This window comes from Bombus pyrosoma, linkage group LG5, assembly GCF_014825855.1.
Source record: "Bombus pyrosoma isolate SC7728 linkage group LG5, ASM1482585v1, whole genome shotgun sequence".
NCBI lineage: Eukaryota > Metazoa > Arthropoda > Insecta > Hymenoptera > Apidae > Bombus > Bombus pyrosoma.
The window spans coordinates 10,827,315-10,854,639 of NC_057774.1; the positions used below are offsets into that span (position 1 = coordinate 10,827,315).

At 38.7% G+C, this 27,325-nt stretch overlaps 1 protein-coding gene across 7 annotated transcripts in view; it reads left to right on the forward strand.

The window, feature by feature from the left end:
• Positions 1 to 1,316: 1,316 nt before the first annotated feature.
• Positions 1,317 to 27,325, forward strand: part of LOC122567415 (pikachurin-like) — a 233,000-nt gene continuing 206,991 nt past the window's right edge. The window contains exons 1-3 of one of the 7 annotated variants that reach the window (XM_043725882.1): positions 1,317 to 1,451; positions 2,702 to 2,801; positions 2,902 to 3,202. In XM_043725882.1, coding sequence (XP_043581817.1) covers positions 3,088 to 3,202 — 115 coding nt within the window. In that variant the 5' untranslated portion in view covers positions 1,317 to 1,451; positions 2,702 to 2,801; positions 2,902 to 3,087. Of the gene's footprint in view, positions 1,452 to 2,657; positions 3,203 to 27,325 lie in introns of all 7 variants that reach the window. The other 6 variants (XM_043725881.1, XM_043725884.1, XM_043725878.1 and 3 more) reach the window with 6 other exon arrangements.

Genomic DNA, 27,325 nt, shown 5'->3' on the forward strand with positions numbered 1-27,325 from the left:
GGTTTAAACAAAATTTGAATTAATTTAAACGATAAGTGAAAGTTGCAGGTCAAGTACATCACCAGTATTTATTTCATTTACATTAAAAGCTTTGTCGTTGGTTTTAACCCTCTCTCATTGCCTTTCAAATTGAAAATATCATGTAGAGGAAGCTCCTCGGGGAGTTTAGCATTTTTAGCATCCATACAATCGTTATGCTCAAGTTATGGTATTGTTAACCGCGTACTTCAATTCGTTCGTTATTACGCTTTATTATTATGTACATTATAATAGGTTTGAATAGACTGTACAATTAGTGTGTATTATATAAACATGTGTGTGTCGAATCAATTCATTCAGCTTTCGACAAGTGTTATATAATCTTCCATCTTCGGTAGAGTTCGGGAATTATTTATTGCTAATTAAATCCTTGTATGAGATACGAACATTTATTCATGGCGTCATTCGAAATTAATAGATTTTGACGTGCATATATTCCATGGAGCATTCTTGCATATTGTAACGTTAATGTCTAGAATGTGAATGTTTATGCAATTAAAATATGTCAAAATATGCAGATAAAATATATAAACGTATGTAGATATACAGCAATGTATGTAAAGGTTATACAATAAGTATATTGAAAATATACTATAGCAACGGGACGTTCATTAATCATACGCCATCATTATAATTTAAATTCTAACTACACTTAAAATTGAAATTTTGCTCCAAAATCATATTTCATTTTGACATATACATACGTATTTCTTTCCCTATTTTCAGTTATACTCATTACATACTTTAAATGTTATTTATAACTGTTATTTTATGTTATTTGATAGTTAAATCAAATTGATAACGATCGCTTGACTAAAATTAATTCTTCTGTATATGTATATTTAAAGTACACAAATATGTGAAACGTATTTCATATGTGAAATATACAAAATAACTAGTATGTAATCAAAACCTAGTAACAAAATTAATCTTTATATGTAAGTTTCACTCTATTACCAAACTATGAATATATATACATCTGCATAAACATTCACAATCTGTTAATACTCCAGTAAGAAATTTATTCTTAATGTACATAGAAGAAATTATAATTGTTAAATTTCCAACCGATTTTTTCTGCTACCCGAAAATCATACGCTCCTGAGCTCCGATCGGGAAACAGCGTTTGGGGTGGAATGTTTTCAAGGGGTTAGTAACGCGCTTCAAAAAAAAAAATGGCGGCCGATCGAAGGCGGTGGCGTTATGACGCATGCCACACGGCGACGCTCAGCGTCCCTCGGCGGCGCCACCATCGACCAACCCCCGCAGTTCGATTGGAGACACCGGCCGGCGTCGACGGCTGTTGCGGAGCTCCTTTCACCTTCGGGTTCGCGTGTGTGCTAAAGTCTCTCTAGCCATCGTATCTTTCCTTCTTTTGTGTCGAACAACAACCGTGAGACTGTTCTGGACAGGTACGACGACCAAACGAACGTTTTCGATCGTTACTTTTCTCTGTTCTTTTCCCATCATTCTCCTCTGCCTTCCTTTTCTATCGCGGCGAAACGTTTTCTTCGCGAGCGTTGAGATATCGTCTCAAGACTAAATCAATCTTATAATTGTAATTATATCGCGACAAACGGTGTATACCGCACGATTCGTACGCGTTTAACATCACTAATATTTGAAATATTTCAGCGGCAGTTTGCTCGTGGCGCTGTCGATCATATATTTGCGTAGTCTCGATTCGTGTGACATAACTATGGTTTCAAGCGATTCGATTGTGGTCGTTGAACTTTATGAAGATTAAGGAAGGTAGAGAGAGTTTAGCCGAGGCTCACCACAGTCGATAGTTGACGTTTGAGCTTAAGTCATTCGGTCGTGTCAAGGAGAACCGTATTGAATTCAGATACATAGTTCTCAGTTTGCTTTCGAGGGTAGCCGCGAACGCTTGCGACCCGCCGCCGGGTTCGCCTTTCGATTTCGAGGTCTTTCCTACCCGCTTTTTACAAACACGTTATCGTAAAATTTATAGCGATTAACGTAAGTGAATAACAATTGGTTGTTTAAATGAGCTTTATTATTATTCTCTCTTTAATTTCAAAATTTTTATAACAGCTTCCAATTATGTGTTACAAGCTTCAAGTACGTTCAATAACATCAAAATTAAATCTTTTTCGATAATTTCGATTCGAAGCCAAATTCCAATTCATCAAATTTTATCTTTAGACTTTCATATTTTCTCTCTTTTTTTTTTAACAAAAATGTATCTTTCTTTGAGCTGTCTCGTTATAATATATACATATCGATATCGATATCGATATGCATACGTAACCGAGTGAATTTGCATCGAATATCGCCGGCAGAATAGAGTCCGATCATTTGCTGACGGGTAACAAGTACGGCAAATATCGGTAAGAGATCTCATTATGCGCGCAGTCGAATGTTAAACTAAAAAGCGAGGTGAAAAGAGCCCCTCATCCGATAGAGAGGACAGAGATGGTACATGAAAGGACGACACAAGCTTAAAAGTATGCGACGGTGTACCGCGTATATAGTCGTGTATTCGCGATAGTAGCTGGCCCGGCGTGCTTCGATGTGTATACGCTTTACACAGACGCTGAAAGTGGAAGGCGGACAATTGTCCACTTTTTGCGCCGGTGGCCGTGTTATCGTTGCAGTATACCCGATACGGTGTATATGTCTTCTTGACACGACCTCGTAGTACCTTCAGAGAATTCGGTCGTATAACGTCCGTGTTTCGAGACACTTGACCGAGTGTCTTCGTACTGTCCACACGAGAGAGAAAGAGGAAAGAAAATACGGTAAAAATACAAAAACGAAAGGAGTGTTATCTGCGCTATTTGGTGTTTTTGCATATGCAGTGCTTTTGATACGCGTTTTTTTTTCTTATTTGTATTGTAGAATCGGTCGTTAAAATCGGGGGAAGTGACCGATTCGGATCCGACGTGGATTTTTAGTGTGCGTTTCTACGCGACGGTGAAACTCGCGCGATAATCGATAGTCGATCAAGAAGTTGGTTGGTTGATTTCCTAGAAATGCGAAAGTGAACATTATCGGGGCGAGCGCGTGCATGTACATCGCAGGACGATGGCTGAACTTTGTGTTTGCCGATTTTTCGTGATCCTTGCTCATCTGGCGGTCGTCTTGGTGCTCGCCCAGAACCCCATCGAGGAGAAGACCACCTTCGAGGCTGCCTTTCAAGGTAAGTGTTCTATCGATTGCATTTATCGATGGTTCGATGACGGTATAGACATCTTCCGTACATCGATCGACTTAGTTCGAACGTGTTCATTGTATACTCTTACGATTCGTGTTCTTGTTTCTTTGTCGATTTATAACTAACGGTCGTCGTTGTCGTCGTCGTCGTCGATAGTTGATTACGTTAAGTTAGCAGCCATAAAATAGAATGAGTTGAGGTTATGAGGTGCATAATTAATTGAAGTAAAAAATAAAAATTGAAAAGTTCGTAAAGAAAATGACTCCAGTTAAATTTTTCGAATTTTAAAGTAGTAGTATGTTTTAGTAATCAGAGACGTGACATGTAATATATGAGAAATATATTCATGAAAGCGAGACATTTTTGACGAAAGCGTTTTTGTGTTTCTTTTGTAAACAACGATTCACATATGGAGGTTGTTCAGTCTAATAGTAACAGTTGATATTAAGGATTCTATCATATGTTTTTATTTAGTAAGGGACATTCAGTTGAAGCGAGATTATTAGATTATTTGTTAAGCGTTTCGAATTTTAAAATAATGAGGCATCTTCGTAGCTAGAGGTGAGTCTCATAATACGAGAATCTTATTGTTCAGTGAATCTGTCGATAGACAGTTGTACAATAGCATCGCGAGTATTGCTTTCTCAAACAGTGACTCGTATATCCAAACGATTTAATTTAATAACTCTATTATATGTTTGATTTTTTATTTCCTGAGGAATACTGAGTTCAAGTGCGGGTATCATTTTTTATTAATTCAATAAAAAAGTTGTTGTCCGACAAACAGAGTTTCAGTCATGGAATACACTACATTGTGACTTACTTTGCTGCTATATAATTACAAATATGTAATCTGATAAATGCTTCGTTTAAATAACGCGTTGTTGCGTGCCCAACAACAATCAAAGAGTATTTTGTTGTCTTGGTAAAATAGAAAAATCGACAAGAGTTGTTTTTGATACGAACTTTTCAATTAATGAAAATTGTCCTTATGCAAATGCGTAATGCGTACGTTCGGTTATGTGCAGTGAGCTTACAGGCTACTAATTATGACAGTAAATATTACTGGTAAACGTTTCGATACATTAAATACATTTGTGTTATACTCGGATATTCATTAACATTTCATCGAGTGTTTTTATCGACGCGATGAAAATTTGAGCGCGATGCTTTTCAGGATTTGGCCAACAGCGAATCACGCCATTACGGATCCATTTGTCAACGCGGCTTTCCATTCGGTAGCATTTTTATAACGCATATATCCGCGCGTATGCACGTCGGAGTCGAAACTTAATTAACGTTCGTATATTTGCGCACGGGGTTTTGTCGGCTAGCAAATGAATCCGTATTGACAAAGTCGACTCGAATGCATTAACAAATTTTCGAAACTATTCTGAATACGCAAATGCCACCTCTGCAAATATTGTAGTTACTGCAAATAGTTTGTATGAGAAAAGTGTTTGCTTAATACACGATTCAAATGTGCCGACCATTTTCATTTCTCCGGATTCATTGCTCCGGTATAGAGCATACTTTCATCGAACGATGTTGTCTATCGATGTGATATCAATCCAGCGATCCATATCCCCGACGATGTTCATTAATACGTATTTGTCGTGAAATGGAAAAATATGCAACGCTCGAAAGGAAAAAGTATCATGCATGTTGTCGATTTTTCAACATTTCCACGATATTCGATGGAATCCTACGTATCGAAATTCGATCCAAACAAAAATATTATAACTTTTACACAGCGTATTTTTCGTCAAAATGAAGCCATATTTTTCTAGCTATATATGTTTCGTTCTATGATTTATATCATTCTATGATACGACTTTGAGTCTGTTCCAGCAGTGGTCATTTTTATCGAGATGGATGTAATTAGAAAGGAAAAGTTTAAATTTTTGTAATGTAACGCTTTCATCGTTATTAATCCATTATATTCCATTGTATGTGTTCCATTATATATAATATTATTTAATTATGTAATAATAATATAATATTATATATAATGGAATACATAAAATGGAATATAATATATTATATTCTATTGCTTACTCCTACCACGTTTTATGTACCATGTTACTTTTTGATCAAACTCTGCAAGTACAGTAAACTACGCAAATAGTCCGCATGACTGTAGCTCATACAACAGTTACAACGATCCTCCTCATTATCCATGATTTCTCGTTTATGATTCGTACTATAGTTCGTGTAACTTCTCGTAAAATATTTAAAACATACCTATTATTTTTGGTCCTTGATTAAAGCCAAATAGTCAGCGTTTGCTCAAAAATAGCCTTATCCAATATCCACGTCGCAAGCGTTACGATCTCAACTTCTCGAACGAATTAAGCCCGAAGAGGTCAGCAGGGAACAAGATTAGAGACCTAAGAGCGTATCTCGAGTTTGGTTGAACTTTCAGTTAGCCATAGTCGTATACACGGTTGTCCTTTCGTGGGTAACAATGCTGCTTGCATTTTCGATTTTGGTTGCGCGGGATTTTAGCACTGGTACGCGTTGCAATGCTAGCGTGCCACGTATAACACGACAGATTGCGTTAATGTTAATGGCAAACTCGCGCAGGGAAGCCGCTCCCTTTGCGAGATCTCCGCGGACCCATTTGCTAATAGCCAGAAAGCAATTAATATCACGGTCAGTTACTGCCCTTTAGACATCACCGATGCGCACTAAGTTGGTTATATAACGGCCAGGTCCGAACCTAGAAATATTCCCATGTTACAGTTCGCGCGTCATTCATGTAATTCTGACGAATCTTTGAATTCACCGACGAATATAAAGTCCATTTGTCGTTGGAGGACTTTATCGGCGAACGTGAATTTCAACGGGACTGGGACTTTTGTGTACGTCGCAGAGGAATTGTTCCTAAAGATAACGATAAGGCAAATTACGTTATTGGAATTCCAGTTTGTTCATTGGGGCAATTTAGGATGTGTGAGGTAATTTTTGGAGTGGAAATCGTGTCAGTGACGTTTGCACTTATCTTGAAATAGATTGTACCTTTCGAAGTTAGTTCAGGTTCTAAATGTTGGAGCGTGTCGACAAGTTCTGTCATCAGATTTCGTCCATGTTTGCAATTTTGTATATTTACCTAGGAATTTTCACCAATCGCAGCAAATCGAAGAAGTGTACGTAGTCGTTGAAATACAAGTTACGACAAGATGGTGCGGTATTGTTGAAGAAATCAACTGGTAACGTAAATTCTATCGGTAAATCGTCATATGATAGAGTGTATCTTAGGCATTACATTGGATGAAGTTGTTATATAGAAAAATGTATAACTGTGGCTGCATTCACAGTATTTTTTTTAGATCGATAGCCTTAGATTGATAGCTTGTTTAGATCCTTCAGATACCGAGAATCATAAACGCAGCATAAACGCAGAGAAATGAAAGATTCTATAAGAAGAAAATCGTCACACAGAGGTATGAGATAATAAGAAATAAGGATAACAATTTTATCGATGACTTAAAAGAATTAAGACAATCGATTTCTTTTCTTTTAAGGAGCAATTTATTAATTAAAATATCTAATTTCTCGTGAATCTTCTCCGTCGTGTATCCAACCTTTTTTGATCATTCTCTAAACGATATCCAAAACGATATTTCACTTTAATCCTGTTAAGGAACCTCGAGAAATTCACTAACAGCACGAAGCTCGAAAGGAAAAATTGTTTTCAGCACGATTATTTTATTCCATTGTCTGAAACGATCCAGTTACGACTGAGTTCATTTAAAAGGGCGGAAAGGTTGTTCATTTCGGCAGGGGGTGGCAAAACGCGAACAAAAGAGTTATCGGCGAGTAGCCGATGTAACTTTAACGATTAGAGAAAGCGGCATTGCCCGGCTGAATTTGAACCTAGGGGAACAAAATCGGCGGCCAGAAACAACAGAAGAAAGGGCGCGTTAATTCACACAGTTGGTGCATTCGAGCGACGTAATTCTCTGGTCGGGCGGAACAATAGGCAGGGAAAGAAGAAAATGGATTAGCGATCGATCGATTTCGTCCCAGCTGTAAACAAAGGTGAATTATGTATTTTCAAGTACGAAAGCCGAGACGTGCCTTCCTCGAAACGAACGAATTCCAGCTCGTTCCGCCTTCTTGTTTGTTCGGGTTTCTCTATCGTGCTCCCTTACTTTGCTTGCTTTTCTCGTTTTCCTTCTCGCAGCGGGAAGCAAAAGGACAACGCCGTCCATCTTATTCCCCTCGTACTCTCCACTCTTTTTACCTTTCTACTTATTTTCTACCTCCTCCCCCATCCAGCTTTGACAACGAGGGAGTCGGAACGGGGGGCGGGCCAGTTGCTCTCGTCGAACATGATAGCAGCGAGAAGCAATCATCGGCTCGCAAATGCACTCGAGAGGAGTTCCATCGCCGCTGCCGATAAAATCTCTTATGAGGCCGGATCGAAGATGCGCGATAAAAATGTACTGGCGTAGGTGGAGCGAGTTGGGTTACAGGAAATTTTATACCGTAAGGTTCGATTTCGGTGGATGTACGCGCAGGCAAACCTGCTGGTTCTCTTCTTCGCGGCGGATCTCGACGGAAGCGGGTAATTGGGCCGAGACTGATGGTAGTTGAAACTGGAGTACCGTGTTTGGATTTATTTAGACGCGCGGTTCGTTTAAATTTGTAACGTGGAGAGATAGATCAAGCGCGAGAAGAATTTAACATACATTGATCGAAAATTAATTCTTCTTGGACTTGGAGTGGGAAAGGGAAGTTGCGCAGCAGATCAGGCGTGTGCAAAAATTTATCATTAATTGACAATTAGCATAGGACGTGTAGGCTGCCAAAGAATTAATCGGCGTTTTATTTAACAATTCGTTTATTAACTCGACTAGCGGCTGCTTCACAACGACGACTGCTTACTGACAACTGTTGCCGACGATTCATCTCTTAATCCGCTTTCTTCCCTTTTGTCGTCTTTCGATATCCCCACTACGCAAATGATCGTGGTCACGTATGCTTTCTTCTGAGTATTTGACGGAAGGACCAAAGGGATATCGATGGCCCATTAGGTCTGTCAGCATTATTTACGCTTTATCGCGGCCTTTCGTAAACGCTGTTGCCGCGATGCTATACCATGCACCGACGAAACCGCTGGAAAGAGAGTTGTCCTTTGCGGCCTAGTGCCGCTACGCAGGTATCGTTAGTAGCTGGATGTTGGTGATCGAAACCTGGAATATGGTGTTTGAGCTTCCAACTTCTAGCTTTGGACTGTGAAAGATCTATTCGCAATAAATTATTCGATATATAATATCTTCTTGATATTCGATCTGCGAGACTGCGTACATCTAGGCATTATTATAAAGTGTTACAAACGAGATTTTGTGCTTCGACGTATAAAATAGAAAGTGACCACGCGTATAATCCATCTTTAATCTCCATCAATCAGGCTCGAGTAAAAGGTCGGTTGTCCATTGTAATTTTTACGATTCGCAGTTGTATATCTTCCGATTTTATTTTAGCAAGTGCAGTTGTAAACGATGGTACGAGTTAATCGTGTAGAATCGCGAATATCGCCGTCAATTTTACTTGCCCCGATTCTATCGAATATCTGTCTATATTATCCATATTTTCCATATTTTTCGATAGAGGTGTACGAATATTTAAAAACGATAAAGATGTAAAGAGAAGTGAAATATGACGCGCGATATTTACTAACCGTGTTAGCGAGAAAATCTGCCTTGAGAAAAATTGAATTGATTCCTCCCGATGATGTTACGTGTCAGCTTTGTAATTGTACTTATTGTTGTCTATTCTTCGTTTCGTTTGACGTGCCAATAAAATTCGTTATAGAAGTGCGATGGAAAGCAAGTTTGCCGAGAAAAGAGTGGAAATTTTTGCATCTTCAAATTCCCCACTGTACAAGCACCGTCACGACTGATGACCAAATAAAGCAACTGGATTTAGAAAGAACGAAGAGAGATGGTCGTTATTTCTCTTACGAAAGCTGTGTTTGGTAATGTTCATGTTTGCGGCTGCATCGGTTCTTTATGCACGTTTCACGTTATGAACGGGACGAGTGAATAATGGAATAGGCTGTTCTAAGAGAATTTAAATTGCGTTCCGCCGATGGCACTGTTTCGCGTTCGTTGCGAGGCGCATCACGAGCTTATAGCCGAGAACTCATTTGACCTTAACATGCTTGCTGGGAATGCAGTCTGAAACTACAAATCATTATGTTCCTAGTTCTTCGCCGCGTTTGAATATCGCGTTTCTTCGATCCGATCTGAATTTCAAATATGAAAGTAGTTCATCACTTACGATATTTATGTACGTAGGTACCCCGTGGGAAGGCCGTTAAGAATAATTGATTACGGCATGGACGCGATGCTATTGCTATTTCTGAGATTTGAGATCAGCCATCAAGTCATAGTAACAATTCCATCATCTTTATTCGCACTAGTAGTGACTGCGACGTTCACTCGGAAATAAAAATAAGCGTTTGAACATCCAAGTGCTCTGGCATATCGCTATTTATGTAAATATTTAATCGTAAGAATACACGAACATCAAGTAGAATAATCGATATTGGAACAAATGAACTAAAAGTTCCAGGTTTAAATATTCGAGCAAGTACTGACGATCCTCGAGCAATCTACCAGCGGAATAAGCTTAAAGTAATCGGCATAATCGTAGATATATCTCAAACGTCGAACGTCAAGTCCAAGTACATAAAGAGATTTACAAGACAGGTAGCAGGAAATGTTTGCCTCGGAGGAAAATATTTGTGCAAGACAGCGAGGGTTAATCTATTTCAATTATTTACTATAAACCACTACCGGTTCGGAGGATAGAACAGCATACGAGATTAATGCCTCTATTCAATTATTTAACACATCATCTCGGTTCGTTTGGGTCTATTTACGACTCAACGTTGATTAATGGCTCCGCAGCGTGGATACATTGTGGCACCTATGGATCGTATCATAGAAATACCTATTAATCTTACTAAGGACTGTCTATTGTACCAAACAACAGTTTGCACCGCGTTAAAGTAGAACATGATACTTGGACGGTATTCACAGGTGTACGGTAACGTTTGCTCGTGCTATAATCACGTGGACAATTCGATGCGTGAGCATAGGTCAACTTCAACATTACCGCGCATTGCTACCGACTGCATAGAGTCAAATAGGTACGCAGGTCAAACTTAAGGCAACGGTACACACAGTTTGCGCTGCTCATATACGATACATTGACGTTTCGCAAACTGTATACACGCACAGATAGCATATATACCTTTTGATTGGCTGATTCACGTACAATCTAGATGTCTGCGATCAATACCGTTATCTATTTTCGTCAATGACTAGAAGCCAGTATTTACTTTATCGCGCGAAAGCGACGATTTCGTTATTTCGCCAGACGATTCGACTCTGTTCTAACTTTTGTGTTTGGTGTTTGCAGAATATCGGCTATTTCGATAGTTATGCATGATCGTATAAATTCCGTCTTTCACTCAATCACTGCAATTATAGATGATAGAAGAACAGGTAATTATTAAGCAGACTTAGATGCGGACATTAGAGTTGGTCCTTATTCTAATTCAATCGTTACATAAAGTACTACCATTTACACTTATTAGACCTCAAACTTATACACGTACGTCTTATGTTACAATTACTATCAAATTTTGTTATATTTACGTTTCGTTCTCGTATATTCTACGTGTGTTCGATACTCAAATTGTCAAAATTTAAATCACGTTAATATCTATCTAGTATTAACACGAAGAGGTAGATTCTTCTATACAGAGTTTCCCCTCGTCCATTATACGTACATATGTATATCATAACGAATATCACGCTCCGAATATTTTATATACTTTTGGATATAAAGTTTTGCATCTTTGCATCTTTAAATTCCCATTAACGTATAAACATTCATGGTATAGTAATAAATTTGCGAAAGGGCAATAAATTTCAAATACCACCCCGGTGAATAGCGTTAAAGAAAACATTGCATCGTTAGTCATATACCGAACGTATCCAAAAACAAAATACAGTTTAAGCTATAATATCTCCATTTGGTCGATTGCGCGGGATTCGTTGGAATTAGCTCTTAATCGTTCAGACGTTCCCGAAATCGTTCTGCGAATCGTGACGGAACGCGGTGCACGTATCGGGATTAACCATGCAATGAAACACACTTTCATCGAAGGTATTTATCGAGGATTAAAACGGCTGGTCCTCGCATAGGTATAGCGGGTGACGAATTTCAGCCTCAGCAGAGACCGCGAATTTGAATAATTTCACAGTTATTACGCGATGGCCCGCGTTCAACCCGGCTGTATTATCGTGCTCGACAAAGTCGTGCTTTTTATCGAAGCTCGTAATCGTTCGGCTGCGGTTTCCAACGATATTTTTGAACCGCGAATTATTCAGGTTCCGAGGGTAAACGCCCCGCGGATTAGTTCGACGACAACAGGCATCGTTCACCACCGGCTCGGTCGTCGGAAAATTGATCGCGCACCGTCGAACCATCCTTTGCCTTGCCCGGAAGCGATCCATGTCGTTGCTCGTTGTCTGCAATATTAAATGGAAACGGGACACAGGTTCTCGCACCCAAACAGGGAAAAAGAAAATCGACGCTGTAGCTGGTATTTTTGGTTTCATAGCGCGCAGTTTGCGCTGTTGTTTACTTCTTATTCGAGTGCGGCGTGTTATTCGTTTATTCATGGGCAAACTGCGAATGTTCACGCAGTAATGAGGAATTTAAAGATGTAAAAATGTACAGGATGTATACATAATAGAATATGCAAAATGAAGTATTATAGTTGTAATATTTAGAGCGCGAAACAAGTTCCTGTGCGGATTCCATTTCTTTAGCTATGTTTATAAAAGAGATTGAAATTTTTGTGAAACTTTAATTTGATGAAATGAAAATTAGAATTTTAAGGGATTTAAAACCTTTTCCTGTGTTTAACTATTTATATTCCGCAAATACTGCTTCGACGCCATTGAAAACGTACGCACAAATTGTTTTGTTCTCACCATGTAAAATGGAACAGGGAAAGAATAATACTACATATATAAGTAAATTTACAGCGTTTTTTTTTTTAAGTCCTCGATTTTGTAAACCTTCGTTTCAAAAGAGCGCTGGTATCGTCGATCGATCGTATCAAAAGATTCTCGATATCAAAAGGGTTGAAATAGCAAATTAATTATCTAATAGAACCAAATGGATCCTCTGGTACTTTTAATGCAAACTAACACTCGGAATGCGAGTTTAATTCGTAACAAGTTACAAAATTCATTTGTTATCTTAAAGTACCAATATGAGACGTCCGTTCGGTCATAAATAAAGTTGATTACGAATCATTATCTCGAGACAGCTTTCCGTGTGAATATATTATACAATAGGACTAAAATATCTGGGTAAATATCTCGAGATATTATCCTTTATTCCGGCGTAACGAGTAGGATAGAAGAAAGGAATCTCGAGCACGCTATTTTGCGAAAACATTTAGTTTTAGAGTGGCCCTAGTCTACCGGGGAGCCATAGTTAGCATTTAATTACGTCCGAGGATCTGTTTAATCGCAAAGTGGAAAAATGCTGTGCGCGGCTCTCGTGAAGCGAACGAGTGTTGGCATTTGAGAGGTCAGTCGAGCGCCAACCGTGAAAGGGAAAGGTCACGAGATTCGTGAGAATAGAAGGAACTTAGAGCGACATTTCACAATTATATTTCATTCTCTCCTTTTTTCTCTTCCACTTCTTTTCCTCCGGCAGAAATATGTTATCACTGGCGTTATTTCTTCCACTCCGCACCCTCGTGTCTTTTTTGCATTTGTTTTACTATATATATATATCTTTTCTTTTGTTTTATTTTGCGAGTCATTTCAAAGGAAAATACGAAACGAGCGCGCAAATGGAAAGTTTTAAATCGTTTTGCTCGAACAAAGGAGTAGCCGAGTTTGTTGGTCGAGTGTTAACGAAAATGACTGGCAGAGAGTTTCTCTCCACTTTTACAATTGATTTTGTGCATCGAGTCAACGAATGAAAAATAAATACTAGTTAAAAAATTGATGTTCGTAATTTCCTTTCTCTACGGTCACTATCGCGGTATAAGTTCGCGAGAAGGGTCGTTTGTTATTTTTGCCACTCTCGTCTGCAGCAACAGCGTGAACGTGTGCTGTGATCGTTTTACTTCGAAATAACCAACGAATCGCAAGCACAGCTGTCGTAAAAAATGTAACGCTCCCAGTCATACCGCACGACGGAGTTCCGTATAGAACGCGCAACGAGGTATTCACGTCTGTTTTCTCTACACCTTTCGAAAAATACATCGAAACATTGTCGGCCCATTAATATTCTTGAATTTTTCATCCATCGAAATCCGCTTCCAAAGATATTTTTTATGTTTACCATTAAGGACCTTTTTTTGGATAACGGACGCGTTAGTTCGCGGATATGTACAATACACACTTTTCCACTCTGGAGACATAAATGCTTAAAATCTGTCTTTTTAACTGTGTTTATTTATACACAAATTATTGATCATAGGAATATTAAAGATTTAGACGTAAAATCAATAAAAATTGTCTTGATATATACATATGTTGTATAAATAGATTTGTATTATTCTGGATACACTTTCAGAGAATTTGATCCTCTTTCATTCAGGCGTTTCTCTTATTTTTGTAATATTTCATTTTGGATAAAAGATTATCTTTAATTTTGTTTAAATATAAATAGGTCGACATACGTAATAGGTAGGTTTTCGATCACTTTTGAGTATTATTTATTCGTAACTTTCTTAAATGTTCTATTTTGCTTCGCTTCAATCTCTTAAAGCATAAATAGGTTTCTAATTCAGAACAAAATTCTAAAGACCTGATTTCTTTCATCATCGGAGATCTTTCTTAAACATCGCAGTAGTCATGTTAATTCCAATTTTTCCAAAGCCATATAACTTCACAAATAGAAATTAACCTTCCCAAGATTTAATTCCTCTTTATAATCGTGCTCTTGCTCGCAACATTCTGCTTCAATCATCGTCACTGATACGTTCCCTGCGAAACGAATGTCGCAAAGTGACGCTACTCTTCTTAAAGATGTCTTCTTATTCCAAGTGGAAGAGTAAAGCGACGATCCTCGTTGCGTTTCCTGCTTTTTGCGACATTCCCCTTTATTCCGTTTTCACGGTAATAAACCTTCCATCCTTCGAAGGAAAGGAAGCAAAGGAAGGTGGGCAGAGTTATCCATCCGGACTTCTTTTCGCTTCGGCTCACTTTCTTTCTTCTCTCGTCGTTTCATTTTCGCCGCGGTGACAGTTACTTTCTGACCGGCTGACCCGAGAAAATGAGACCAAATAAGTAAATAAACGAACAGGACTCAACGACACGGCGATGTTTTCAGATAATAAATGGTCCGTCGTATTTCGCGAACAGCCGGCGTTTCCTTATTCCGCCGATGGTTGCCACGCGTCCGCTTGAAAAGAGGGCAATATCGTCGATGTTTAATGCGAACACCGTGTCGTGACGTGTAATTAAATAGACAACTGCACGCCGCACCAACAGTATTTCCAATTAAATTTCGACGTTGCGCCAGTCAGTCGAGCGAACGCTTAATCAATCGTCCAGCTTCGTATTAATTCTTGGCTCGAGTTGCATTCAATTTTGTTAGAGAGGAATTCCAACGGGGCCTGGAAGATGGATCGAATCGCGAATCGTTAGCCCTCGCCTTCTTCGCGGCTGCCAACTTGTTTCGTGGCTACCGGGAGCGAAAGTTTCCACTTTCGCGTTGATTCGAAGAAAATTTTCATCTTCCTGGTTTTACAAAGATCAGCGCGCGATATATCCACGATTCGTCGCGTAACCATTTGTCGTGTCAAAACGATAGAAATTTGATTTTCGATTAAATAGGTTCGATTATGATTTCCGAAGTGCACTATGGCTCGAACTACAATCTCATCCACCTTTTTTTTATAACGAATATAAAGTCAGTTTTACGTTTCACACATGACAAATGCAATTTTACAAAATCCGATATATTGGCTTGCCATTTTTCCCCACGGGATCGATAAAAGCTTCATCTTAATATTCCTGCCATGATTTCGCGCGTCAAGAATGATCCCCGTTCGATTTGTTTGCTAATTGCGCGCGGCATTGTTCCACTTCCAGAAAAAGCGCGCTGTTTCGATAATTGAAATATTGTAACGAATATGACGGACAGTTTTCGTTTCCATTTTTATAGAACTAAATGAAAAATAGTAGAAAGAACAGGACTGAGAATAGAAGAAAAAAAGCATAGGGAAACAAAATACAAGCAGACTTCGTCGTGGCAGTTTGGTTGTATTTTTTTAATTGCGGTTCGATATTCGATGCACGAGGGTGCAACGCCCTCGTATGTAGGTTATTCCATTGAGCTCCTTTTTCGGGCGTAATATCGATTCTCGAGTGGTAAGACGTCGATGCGTACCGTGGAACGTCGATACGGATTCGTGGGAATATGGTGTCTCGACTTCGCAATAGAATATTACACCCGTTGTGTCGCAGGGAAGAGAAGCAGTCAGATTTCTCGTCGGACGATATTAGCGTCCCTGTCGGAACGAACAGCTGTATAAATCCGACGTTTCGATATGTATCGATATCGGTTAAGCATAAACGTTGTTCATCGTATACGGAATTCATATGTATTCCTTTTGCATAATGTATATTTCCTATGTTTTGTACAAACGTATTTCCTTCGATTCAATTTTTCATAACGCCAAGCTTTGTCGTATATCGGAAAGATGATAAAGAAAGCAAAGTATTTGCGACGTCGGAGAGAATCGTTGCTCCTTTCATTTATTATTTCGGATAATATTGCTCGATCGCAGATGCCCCCTGTTACTCTTGTAATACATGCTGTTCAGTTACACATTTGTTATCACAGGTGTGTTTATGCAAGAGTTTATTCATAACAAAGGAATTATTTCGAGAACATCTAGAAATAATAAAGGCGTTATTAAATAACATCCGATTACTTCTACGGGATGGATCTCTATTCCTGAAATTTGTTCCGGCGAGTTTCTGCGAAAGTACGTTGTTCTACCAATAGAATTACGAGGAACAATACGGCATTTAGCTCGGATTTACCCTCGAGAAGTATAGGTCGATGCTAGTAAAATTCCTTATTCTTATTCGATATACCATTACCATACGCATTACCATTCGAACTATGAAATTAGTCAGAATGACTGGTCCAATGTCAATACCGTTTCGTTATTTGGTAATCATGGAAATTTCATACGTGATATTGAATTTCGTTTCGTTCTTGCTGCTATCGTTTCGATCGAACGATTAATAGTCGAGGAAACCGTAGTCGCGTTGGTAAAATATAAATCGTGTCGTGAAATTGCCATTGCGTTTCTTCTGCTGGCTCGTTTTCCTGTCCATTAGTTACTATGGTTGACAAGGGAAAAATATAATTCGAAGACAAGAAACCGTACCGCTCGCGAAACGTTTGCGGTGGCAGAGGTTTTCTCTCTTCTTCTTCTTCTTCGCAGGATCCATCGATCAACGAAAGAAACTAATGACGAGCACCCACCGATCGATAAGCCAACTTCGTTTCTCATTCGCGTCGCAGATGAAACGACTACGAGTCTTGTGCGCAAACTTTGCTAACTCGATCGGTCGAGACTAATAGAAACCCGATGCGTCTCGTGGATAAAGAACTTTCTCGTGAAATTAATGAACCTGCGACCGTAGCAGTTTGATATTTTAGTCGGATATTTCGTCGTCGACGTCGTAAAGTTGTTCGTCACACGACGCACGATGCGGCATTGCAACGAGGATTCGGAATAAAAATAAAAATCTGCGGGCTACGTTCGCACGATCGCACAACAGGTTCGCATGTTCGCGGTCCGCGTTCTCACGTTCCACGATGTGACATTTGAATACCGATTCGGGATAAAGATGAAGATACGTGTACAATGTGCAGTTTCCCTGGAACTTGATATCAGGGGATCCGACATGATAGGAGTAAAAGTCTGTTTATCGGATGTTTGACGAATTATCGTCTACAATTATATTACCTTACATTACTATCATTATTACAGAATAATCGCGCCATTGAATAATAAGATGAAAGTGGAGCGATGATTATTTCGATTTTTGTTTACTGCATGCGGCACTGTGCAACGACTGTGTCAGTTTCCGCGTAATTATCACTTCGTAAGTTATGAAATTAGATATTACCGGGCTGTTTTGGTTGCAGTTATCGTTGTCGAGCAGTTGTACGGTGATATACGAGTCTGATGTAAATATATCGAAAGAGGATTAAAGGGGTAGTTCGCAGTTTGCCGTTGAAACGCGCAGCACATACTTTTGGCACAGATTTCAGAATTTTAATTCAATAATTGCTTGCTAACCTGTAGATTATTGTACAGATCAGGGGTCGATATGTGGTATAATTTATAATATTTAAATATTATTCAGTTAATAATTTGCAATTTATATATATTATTATACTCATATAATTTACATATTTTATTACATAATTATATGTCGGAGATGAAAGGACATCGGGGCCTTTCTTTTGAAATGGTTGGGAAGAACCCCCAATACCCTAGGCCAGACTTTTATTATAGCTACACTTGAGTAATAAAACTAAGAAATAGTTGTAATGTTCTAATCCGATTACGGGTGCTCAAGCTTTATGACGATGGGCTTGGGCTCGAAGTGACATAACGAGTCACCGAACGTAGCCACGGTCACGGGAGGGGCGTCTAACAACAGAGGTATGCAATAATTATACAGCTCTCCTTAAAAACAAAGATTGACCAGAGAGGTGGGGAGAGGACTATATAAGGGCGGTTCCATTTGTACTGGGGGTTAGTTAGTTATAGAGAAAGTTATGAAGTTAGTTATTGAGAGAGTCATTACGACTTGTACGTCGTGTCACACCAGGATCGTGTATCATATCGGATTCGTCTTCCCGTGGCCGTGGATTCGTATCGAACCTAAATTCATCGTCATCGACCTCTCGTTTATCCGATTGCCGTCATTACCTGTAACCTCTTGTAATCATCGCCTCGGTACCAATAACGATCAGCTAGAATACATAACCACGACGGGGTCAATTCGAGCGAAGGTGCATCAGACGCCCATACCTCCAATCCTCCTCCGACATATATATGTAGTATCTTCAATGGAATATACTGTTATTATATCCTGATATCTGTGATTTATTTAGAATGAATGGATTGTACAAATATAGACAGAAAAACGATGGTAGATTAACACGAACTAATCGCAATAACACGCTACAATTTAGACAACTCTCGACACAACGGATCCAACGTTCTCTCTCACGCGGACCACACTCTCTCGACAACGCTAGCAACACTATACTCTAGCACGCAACTCGCACTCTCCGACCTCTCGACTCAAACTCTCCGACTTCCAAACTAAAGCTGACTGCTCTCGCATCTCTTTTGTCTTTCCGTAGACCCACCACGCACGTGTCCCGCGACCGTTCGTGGCCAAGGTCACGTAGGCCCTTTTTACAAAACTATACGATTGAAGAACGCCTCGGCTCTCGCGATATTGTATCGCTAACTCCTAGGCCTTATGTCCGCGATACTACATATATAGTTATTTGTAATCTTCAAGTGTCAATTACAAAATCTCAAAAGTGTCAAAAATCTCAGACTTCGTTTTTTTGTATCATTTATAAGATTGTTATCTGCTGTGTTCTCTTGCAAACGCTATTTCCATCACTTGCTATTCCGTGTCAAAGCGTTTAACGGGAATATATTATAACGTTTGCATATAAAAATTTTTGCAAGGAATAAACACATGAAACAGAATCACATCATCTTCGCATACTAATTTTAATTAGCGACGCAAAGAGAATCAGGCGTGCAAAATAAATCTTACGACGTTCCAACAACTTTCGCAAATAGATTTCGATAGAACGTATCTCGCTGAAAGCTTCACTGTAGCCTAAGGTAAAATGAAATTTCTCGTGTAAGGCATAAAACATTAGATAAATTATCCATGAGTCGGGAAATTTGGAATTAACAGAGTTAAAAACAGTCGTTAAATACGGAAATCCGGTTGCATTGTCGAAATTCATCGAACTTTACCGTGGGAGCGTAATAATTTACATTGTGCAAATAATTCGAAGTAAGTTTTAATCAAAACAAGGCTACGTTGCCTATTAAAAGAGCCGTAGAACGTTCCTCGAAGCGGACTCTGATGATTATTAAATTACCTTCAACTGTACAGAATGATGTTCGCGTGTAATACAGTACCTATGTGGTGGAGGCGGAAATTCATTACCGACGGTTCGAACATGATACGCTGCGCCTTCGTCGAAGAATCAATTAACGAATGAATTCGAAACGATGTTTGAGATCCATTCGCGATGCAAAGCGAACAGGAATTAAACGACAGATCGATTCGGGCTTTCTGCGATTGTTCTTAAATAGAAACACGAACTTTTAATGAAACAAAATCAAAGAAGAAAAACAAAAGAAGAAGAGGAAGAAAAAAAGAAAGGAGGATGCAACAAGAAATAAATGAAAAATTCACGATCTATGGGGAGCAACTTGTCTTTTCTCATCGTTCATCTTTTGCTCGAATTTCTCTGTATTTCATTGGTATATTGCTTTGCCGGCTAATTAACGCGATTCCAGAGTTTCATTTCTTCGAACATAGAACTTCTGAAACGTGGACGAGCGTAGGAGGATGAAGAAGAATAGTTGGATGGAAATTTTCCCGTGAAAAGCAGAAAATTAAATGATCCAGGCTTTCCACCGAATCTTTTTTGTGGTATGTTCACGATAACCGTTCTGTATAGATCCGATCGATAGCTTCCAATGTACTTTCGGGCATACCAGGTACATGTACAATCGGGACAAAAGTGACCGTTCTTTCTAAGTATTTCACTTAGCAAGTATGATTGTTATCCCAGTTTCTTTAAATATGATTATATTACGATCAGAGACAAATTTCCAAGCGTTTATGACTCTTTTAGTCACGTTATACCTTTCTCGGTGTTATTCCACTTTCGAGCCAAAGTTCACTTCAATTTCTTTAAATGCAAATACCTTCGCGATTTAGAACAACAAAATTTCAGAGATCTGGCTCAACTGAATTTCTTTGAATTAATTTCTTTCGACACACGTAAATTTCACGAGCAAAAATCGATTCCTCGAAGATTCGAGGGGTTTGTTTCTTCGAACGTAGAACTTAAAACGTAGAACCTAGAACGTAGAACGAGCATAGAAGAGGGTTGAAAATTTCCTCGCGAAAGGGAGTGAATTAAGTGGTCCAGGCGTTCAACTCTATCTTCTTCGTGGCATGTTCACGGAAACTGTTTTATATAGATAGGGGTCGACGGTTTCCAGTGTGCATTCGAGAACACGAGGGATTTATATGGCCTATGAAAGGCCTTAAAATTCGAGAGTCGAACGAGAATCGAGAACAGGGTGCTCCTGGGAACGATAAGAAAACTAGCGATCCGGCTCTCAGCTTGTACGATGATGGACCTTCTCGATGTTGGTATTAATTGAAAAAGAAGATGATGGACGGGTTAGAGAGTGCGAGCTGGAAAAAAGTCACCCCTTGCTGGGCGGATAATACGACTCAGTCGAGCGACAGGGCCAATTAATTACTGTAGCCCTGGTATTATTTCAAATCCTTTTTCATTCCGATTGTTACAATCGATTCTTTCCTAAGTGTTATTACGGAAACAGTTTCTTAGTTACTGCTCTTTTAAGGTTATTATTTATTTATTTGCTTATTTATTGTATTCACCGGGAAATCTATAAATTGCAATACGAAAGAGGAAAGATACAAAGAGTGGCAAGTAAGCGAGAAATCAATTGATAATTATAATTATTAGGAATTTAATAAATGACACTGGTTTTGGCTAAGACGTATTTAACAAATAATAATTAAGTACTTAAACAGAATTTAACTATCAATAATTAGTAATCAAAAAGAGGACTTGATGCGGTATAATAGATCGTTGGTGTGTTTAAGTAAGCGAGATGGTTGCACGAAAGAATCGGCGGATGTACACTATTGGCATGTACTTGATATCATATGGCTGAAACGGCTGAAATAATCGTACAATGATATTTTAACCGTACGATGATATTCGACTCGCGATAGTTTAGAATGACGTAAGTTTTTGCATGGAACATTAACTTTAAATTTCTCTATAATGTCAGAATAGGTTATTGGGCCATATAACGCTTTACGTACAAACGAAACATCAAATACCTTTCTCCTGTGCTCTAAAGTCGTAAGATTAATACCGGTTGGTATATGATCATAGTTACGACATGTTACCATTATAGGATCCTCTTTCTCTTCGGCAACAGGACGAAGAAATTTGTGTCGAACTCTTTTGTACTTGAATTGATATGTGTTATATACATTATAGAAACATTCGTATAAAACAATCATACATACATAAACATTGTAAATAAAACTAAGAAATAAACATTTCAATTCTATCACTTCGCATGTGTTTTACGCGCGGTTCTAAAACTTGCCGATTGCATTGCTCCATACAATAACGATCGCTCTTTTATTGCGCGTAAATAACGTTTCCCAAGGGTGATCCTTTTTTTCCACACTGAATACAGCTATTCGGTTCTTTATTAGCCTCTTAAAACAAGTTGAAGTATATCGACCGTTTGTAACATTTCGAGTACCTCTTTTACGAGACTGATTGCATATAGAATGCCATTTTTTAAACGACAATGTATATATCAGCTAATAAACGGCGATTTCTAGAGTCAATTTACAACACGATTAATAATCGAATAGACCAGCGAGAAAGCAGTATGTGTTAGAGCACTATAAATTTAGAGCAATTTGAAAATCGATTCGAAAGTGTGTCTCTTTCTTTTAACCCTCGTCCGTCCCCCGTATCAATTTTACGTACTTTTATTTGATAAAAGACTACGTTATTCGGCCATTCGTAGAACAATTTTTCTGCAGCTTCTTGACTTGCGCTTGTTTTTTATTCCTTGCGACGAATGCAAACTCCTAATAAAATAATTTCCAAAATCAATGATTTAATTAAGACGCGGACAGACAGGGATTAACGAATCTTTTTCAGAACTTTCGCTTCATCTGTCGTAGCTCTTCGTTGAAAGTGTCGGATCAATTACCAATTCGAAACATCCGTACCTACACCCTCGGGCAGCTGTTTAACTGAGAATTATCTAAGTGGATCAGTGAGAAACTTGTATTTATATTACCAGTTAGATGCACGCGAGTCTATAGAATCTTTACTCAGCCTCGTTACTACAAAACTTGCCAAAATCTCCGGCAGAAAATTTGATTGTAACCTACAAATGTCAGCGATTTTTTAGCCTGAACCTTGCCAGCGGCGTTATTAACGTTCAAGTATCGAAGAAATACTTTTCGCCCTTTTCCAACTACAGAATTCAACATTGCCGAATCTCGTTTAAACTCGAGATTAGAAAGTTTCAGATCGAAAGGTTTATCAGGGTTTTCTTTACGCGTACCCCAGAAAATTTCCGGCCAGATTACGTCACGGGTCGAACAAGGGTTGTCCGTTTGGTTCACGTTGGCTGTAGTCTCGCGCGACTTCCTCGAGCAGTTCAATTACGAGGAACGTAAAGGCGAGCAGACACGATGGTTTGAACGCTCGCGAGACGATCGCCTGAAAGACGATTCGAAACTTGAATTTTCGACCCTTCCGCCGAGGATAAAGCAATAAACCCCTCGGTAACGTGGCGGGACTATGAAAGCCTTTGCCTTGTCGCAGCTTGTCGAAAGTGGATTATAAACAAAGGATTGGAATCAGGGGACACGCTATAACTAGCCAGACGTTGTCTGGTTTCCGTCGCGTAAACCGCGTGTTACTGGACCACGAGACGCTTCGAAGTGTGTACTTTACTCGACAAATTGAAATGTGACTGTAGTCGTTCGTAATCGTTCAAGAAATTTCAAGTGTCATTAAACGATTAAAGTGATTCAAGAAATAGAGAGGATTAATTAAAATCTCGCATAGTCGAGCATGTCCGAGAAGAGAGATATTCGTCGAGAAAAAGAGAGCGTATTAGAAGAAATAAATCGATTTAGTAGCACGTGGATTATACGTATAAAGGTGCAATAAAATACACGAGGGATATTTATAGGGTCGATTTTAAAGCGGTGATAAATGTTCGTGCATAAAAATGAGGCTTATTTCATAAGTCACAAACAACTGTATTTCACATTACAATAGAAGTATACCGATATCAATGAATCAGCTGATACACTACTCTGATACAATAACCGGAACTTTATCCATACTCTGTGTCATTTGTTTTCGTTGGTGGATTTTAGAGTAAGAAACACGAATTGAATAAAGAGAAAGGTTCAGATGATTACTTGATGCCAGTATATATATATATATATATCTCTAGCATAAAATAAAATTGTTTATACGTAAATAATATACGTACAATTTCAACATAAATCGCATTTTTCCAAAGAACTGAAATGGAGGAACACGATCTAACCAGCCGGATATCGCCCGATTTCGCTTAAACCGCGTATTATTGAACGATAAAACGTTTCGAAACGCGTACGAATGCAATGGACAGGACGAGAAGCACGTTTGAACGTCGTTTGCAGCGGTTGCCAGGAGTTTAGAGATGCCGTAAACCAGGATTACTCTGTGCGTACAGACTAATTTTGAGGCTGGTTGGTTGATCCGTTTTTCGTGAATATACCTCGGATAATAAACAGCATTGCGCGAGAATGATGTCGAAATTAATGCAGTATGCGCACGATGAATAACTACCGCGCCGATAGCGATTAGATGAGTACGTATTTTGATATAATGCGTATTGTTGCGAGACGGTGAGAGGATTTCCGATGAATGAATACTGTATTCTTGATGAAAATTCTCTGTTATTATTGTACAAATTCGGGCTGATTGCTTGAACAATCGTCGGACTGTATGATGTAGAAACGAGGATCGTCTAATTGAAACTGTATCGCGTAGGGGAGGATCGAAAATGATAATTTTGTCAATGATGTAGTTATTCATGGAGTCACGAACAAGCTTTCGATTAATCCTTTCAATAGGAATTGCATTCATTTATGTTTTTTACGTATCATTTGTTACATGTGGTTCGCGTATATTTATTAGTAGGCAGTGTAAAGTAGAAAGATACTTTTATGGCCAGACTAGGATTTTGATCTCTTTACGAAAATTAGAAACGTATAATGCAAAGGTAACTTTCGAAACTACGCTTTTCAACGTTTATGTACGTTTCATAAACGTTTAACAAATTTCATTGATCGTAGCAAATGGACCTGGCATATGGCGGAAAAGTTCTATTGCTGTGGTCTGTGTGTATCTGTATATTTTAGAAGGGACAGTCCCTTCATAGTAACGAATCCGATAAATTCACGTAGTCCATTTTGTAATCAATTTGTCTGGCCTGCAACTTCTTTCCTCTCGCAACCTGCATACAACCGCGAGTGTTTAGACGCGTAGATTGTACGTGTTCATAGATGTAGGCGTTCATAGAGTTGAAAAGTCTAAATACAACAATTGTGTTGCGTAGGCAGTCGAGGTTAATCTCTGTTGAAACGAAAACATTTTTGTCACTGGAAATATGAAAATCGTGAAAATGATTATCTTTACGGTAACCAAATTAACGATGTTTTTTACTGAGACACACACACACACACACACATAGGAATATGATTACAATCGAAGAACGTAATAAGCATATTTGCATTAATTTTTTATTTTAACTTCACTTTATGTCTAAACCTGTGATTATGATCAAACACGTAAGTGCAGTATGCATTCAAGTTTTACATGACATAAAAGTTTATGGTAAATGTTTAAATACTTCCGCCAGTGTACGTATATAATCATATTTTCGCCTAAATAACATCCCGTATGTTTTCAATACCTAATTGCAAAGACAAGAAATCTCCGTTCATCAGTTCGACATTTTGACCGATTCAGTAATTCCGATATTAATCATAATCATTCGCGTAGTATATTTAGTTGCAGTTTAAAAGTTGGTAATTCCTAGTAGTATTTCGCTAGGTGGCATAAACGGTTCATTTAATACCACGTATCAGTGACAAATACAAATGAGAACGAAGGCGTGAAACTCCGGACGGTGGAGCAAGGAATTCGGACGCTCTCTATGAATATTTACGACTCGGCGAGTGCTTGCATATTTTTGTATATCTCTGGCAACAATCGCCAAAAGCTTCTCCGTTTTAGCCTGGCTGTCCCTGTTATTCTAATTTTCCGCGCAGGTTAAAGGTAACGATTCAAATGATAACGAAGAGCGCCACGGCTCTTTATGCAATAATATTTCCCCGCGGACGGAATTTTAATAGGCGAGTTTTCTTTATTTATAACGCGACCTACTTCGATTTATGACGGCGGCTCTGGGATCGCTCATCTTGGCCATTAGCGTCAGGTAATTAGACGCCTGGCTTCCAGTTTACACCACAACGAGCAGGTAAACGCGTTTATACGCGACGTTGCCACGGTTTAACGGAGCGACATTATACAAATGCGTCTTATCTTTCGTTTAGAAAAATTGGACTAAAATTTGCGACCGTTCAACGTCACGAAGATATTCCTCTTCAGGAAAATCCAACGGACCTCGCGTTCGTTTATTCGTTAATAATTAACCGTTATAGTAAAATGTAGCGGATGCAACTGATACGGTATAACAAGCGAGCTTTATTTCAATATCAATATCAGCAAACGAGGTCGACATTTTTATTTATGGTCGTTGTTCTATATTCGTCAATATCAATGGGGCGTTTAAAGTGGAAAGATACGTTTATAGCCAGACTATGATTTTTGTCGATTTACGAAGATTGCCATAACGCAAAGAAATATCAATAGGATGCTACAGAAATGTTTAGAAATTTACGTATAATTAAGAAATGGATACCTCGTCTGTAACAGACATTTAAGAAAACTTTTTTAAATGTTGCTCCTTTATATTATTTGTTCCATTGAAAAGTAAAGAAGTATGACCATTTCTCTCTAATCCGAATAAATTCGTTTCTAAAGAGATAAATTGTAATTTTCTACGCTTATATACCGTGCAAAAAAATAGAAGAAATAATTCCAATTATTTGAGCTTCATCTTCCACCATCTTTAATAATACACGGAATTAAAAAGAGCGGTATCCAACGAAATAAAGATAGAAATCCAATGGATCGGTTCAGCGGAATCGAAGGAAAATCACGCGAATTTTCAATCGTCCTCGTCAATTCCGCGGATAGCGTAATTGATTGCGACATTATTCCCGACAGTATCCCGGCAGTATCCTTGCAGTAGAGTCGCTTAGTGTATATCCCCGGTGTTCCGAGGGGAATTCAACCCTCTCGTTATAATTAGAGACGATATTTAATGAAACTCAACGGAAGTCGATCGCGCAGTCAACGCATGAAAACGGTTTTAATTAGTCTCGCGAACTGAAACGCAGCTCGCTTAATTTTGTCCTCCACTTAACATCAAAATTGAGCAACGATCCTGACTTCCTGCGTCAGTTGGCCCGCTCATTAAGAGGATTCAGCTCGCGGGCTTCTTTGTCTTCAGCGTCGTCTTCCGAGACACGATGTTGTTATCTAGCGAAATTTGAAGCTTTTTCTTATCCCTTTGTGTTTCCTTTCTCGCAAGAGAAGCCCGGCAGCTCGAAAATTCGAAAAAAATGCGAGACTTTGCATAAACGTAGTAGTACATGCGCCGCTAGTAACGGAACGATTCTTTTTCTGCCGGGAAACGGTCTTAGGGGTGAAAACAGCCCCAAAGAAATTTCGACTTTTCGTGTTATCGTAAATGTTTAAGGAACTATATTAGATACAGAAAAAGAAGTTAAGTTAAAAGTTGTAGTGTTCTTGATGGTCTACATCGGGAATGTGAGAAATTTAGAGGTACAATTTTTAAAAATTTACCCCGTGTTACCCTTCCCTAAGTTTTATTTTTTACTGTTACACAATCTTTGAAAAGTTTTTTACAAACATAGAAATGTTACGGTTTGAATCGAAGGAAGTTTAATATGTAAATAAAGATTTTATAAAAAGATGTTAGAAAATATTAAAAACATTGCTACAAATGTC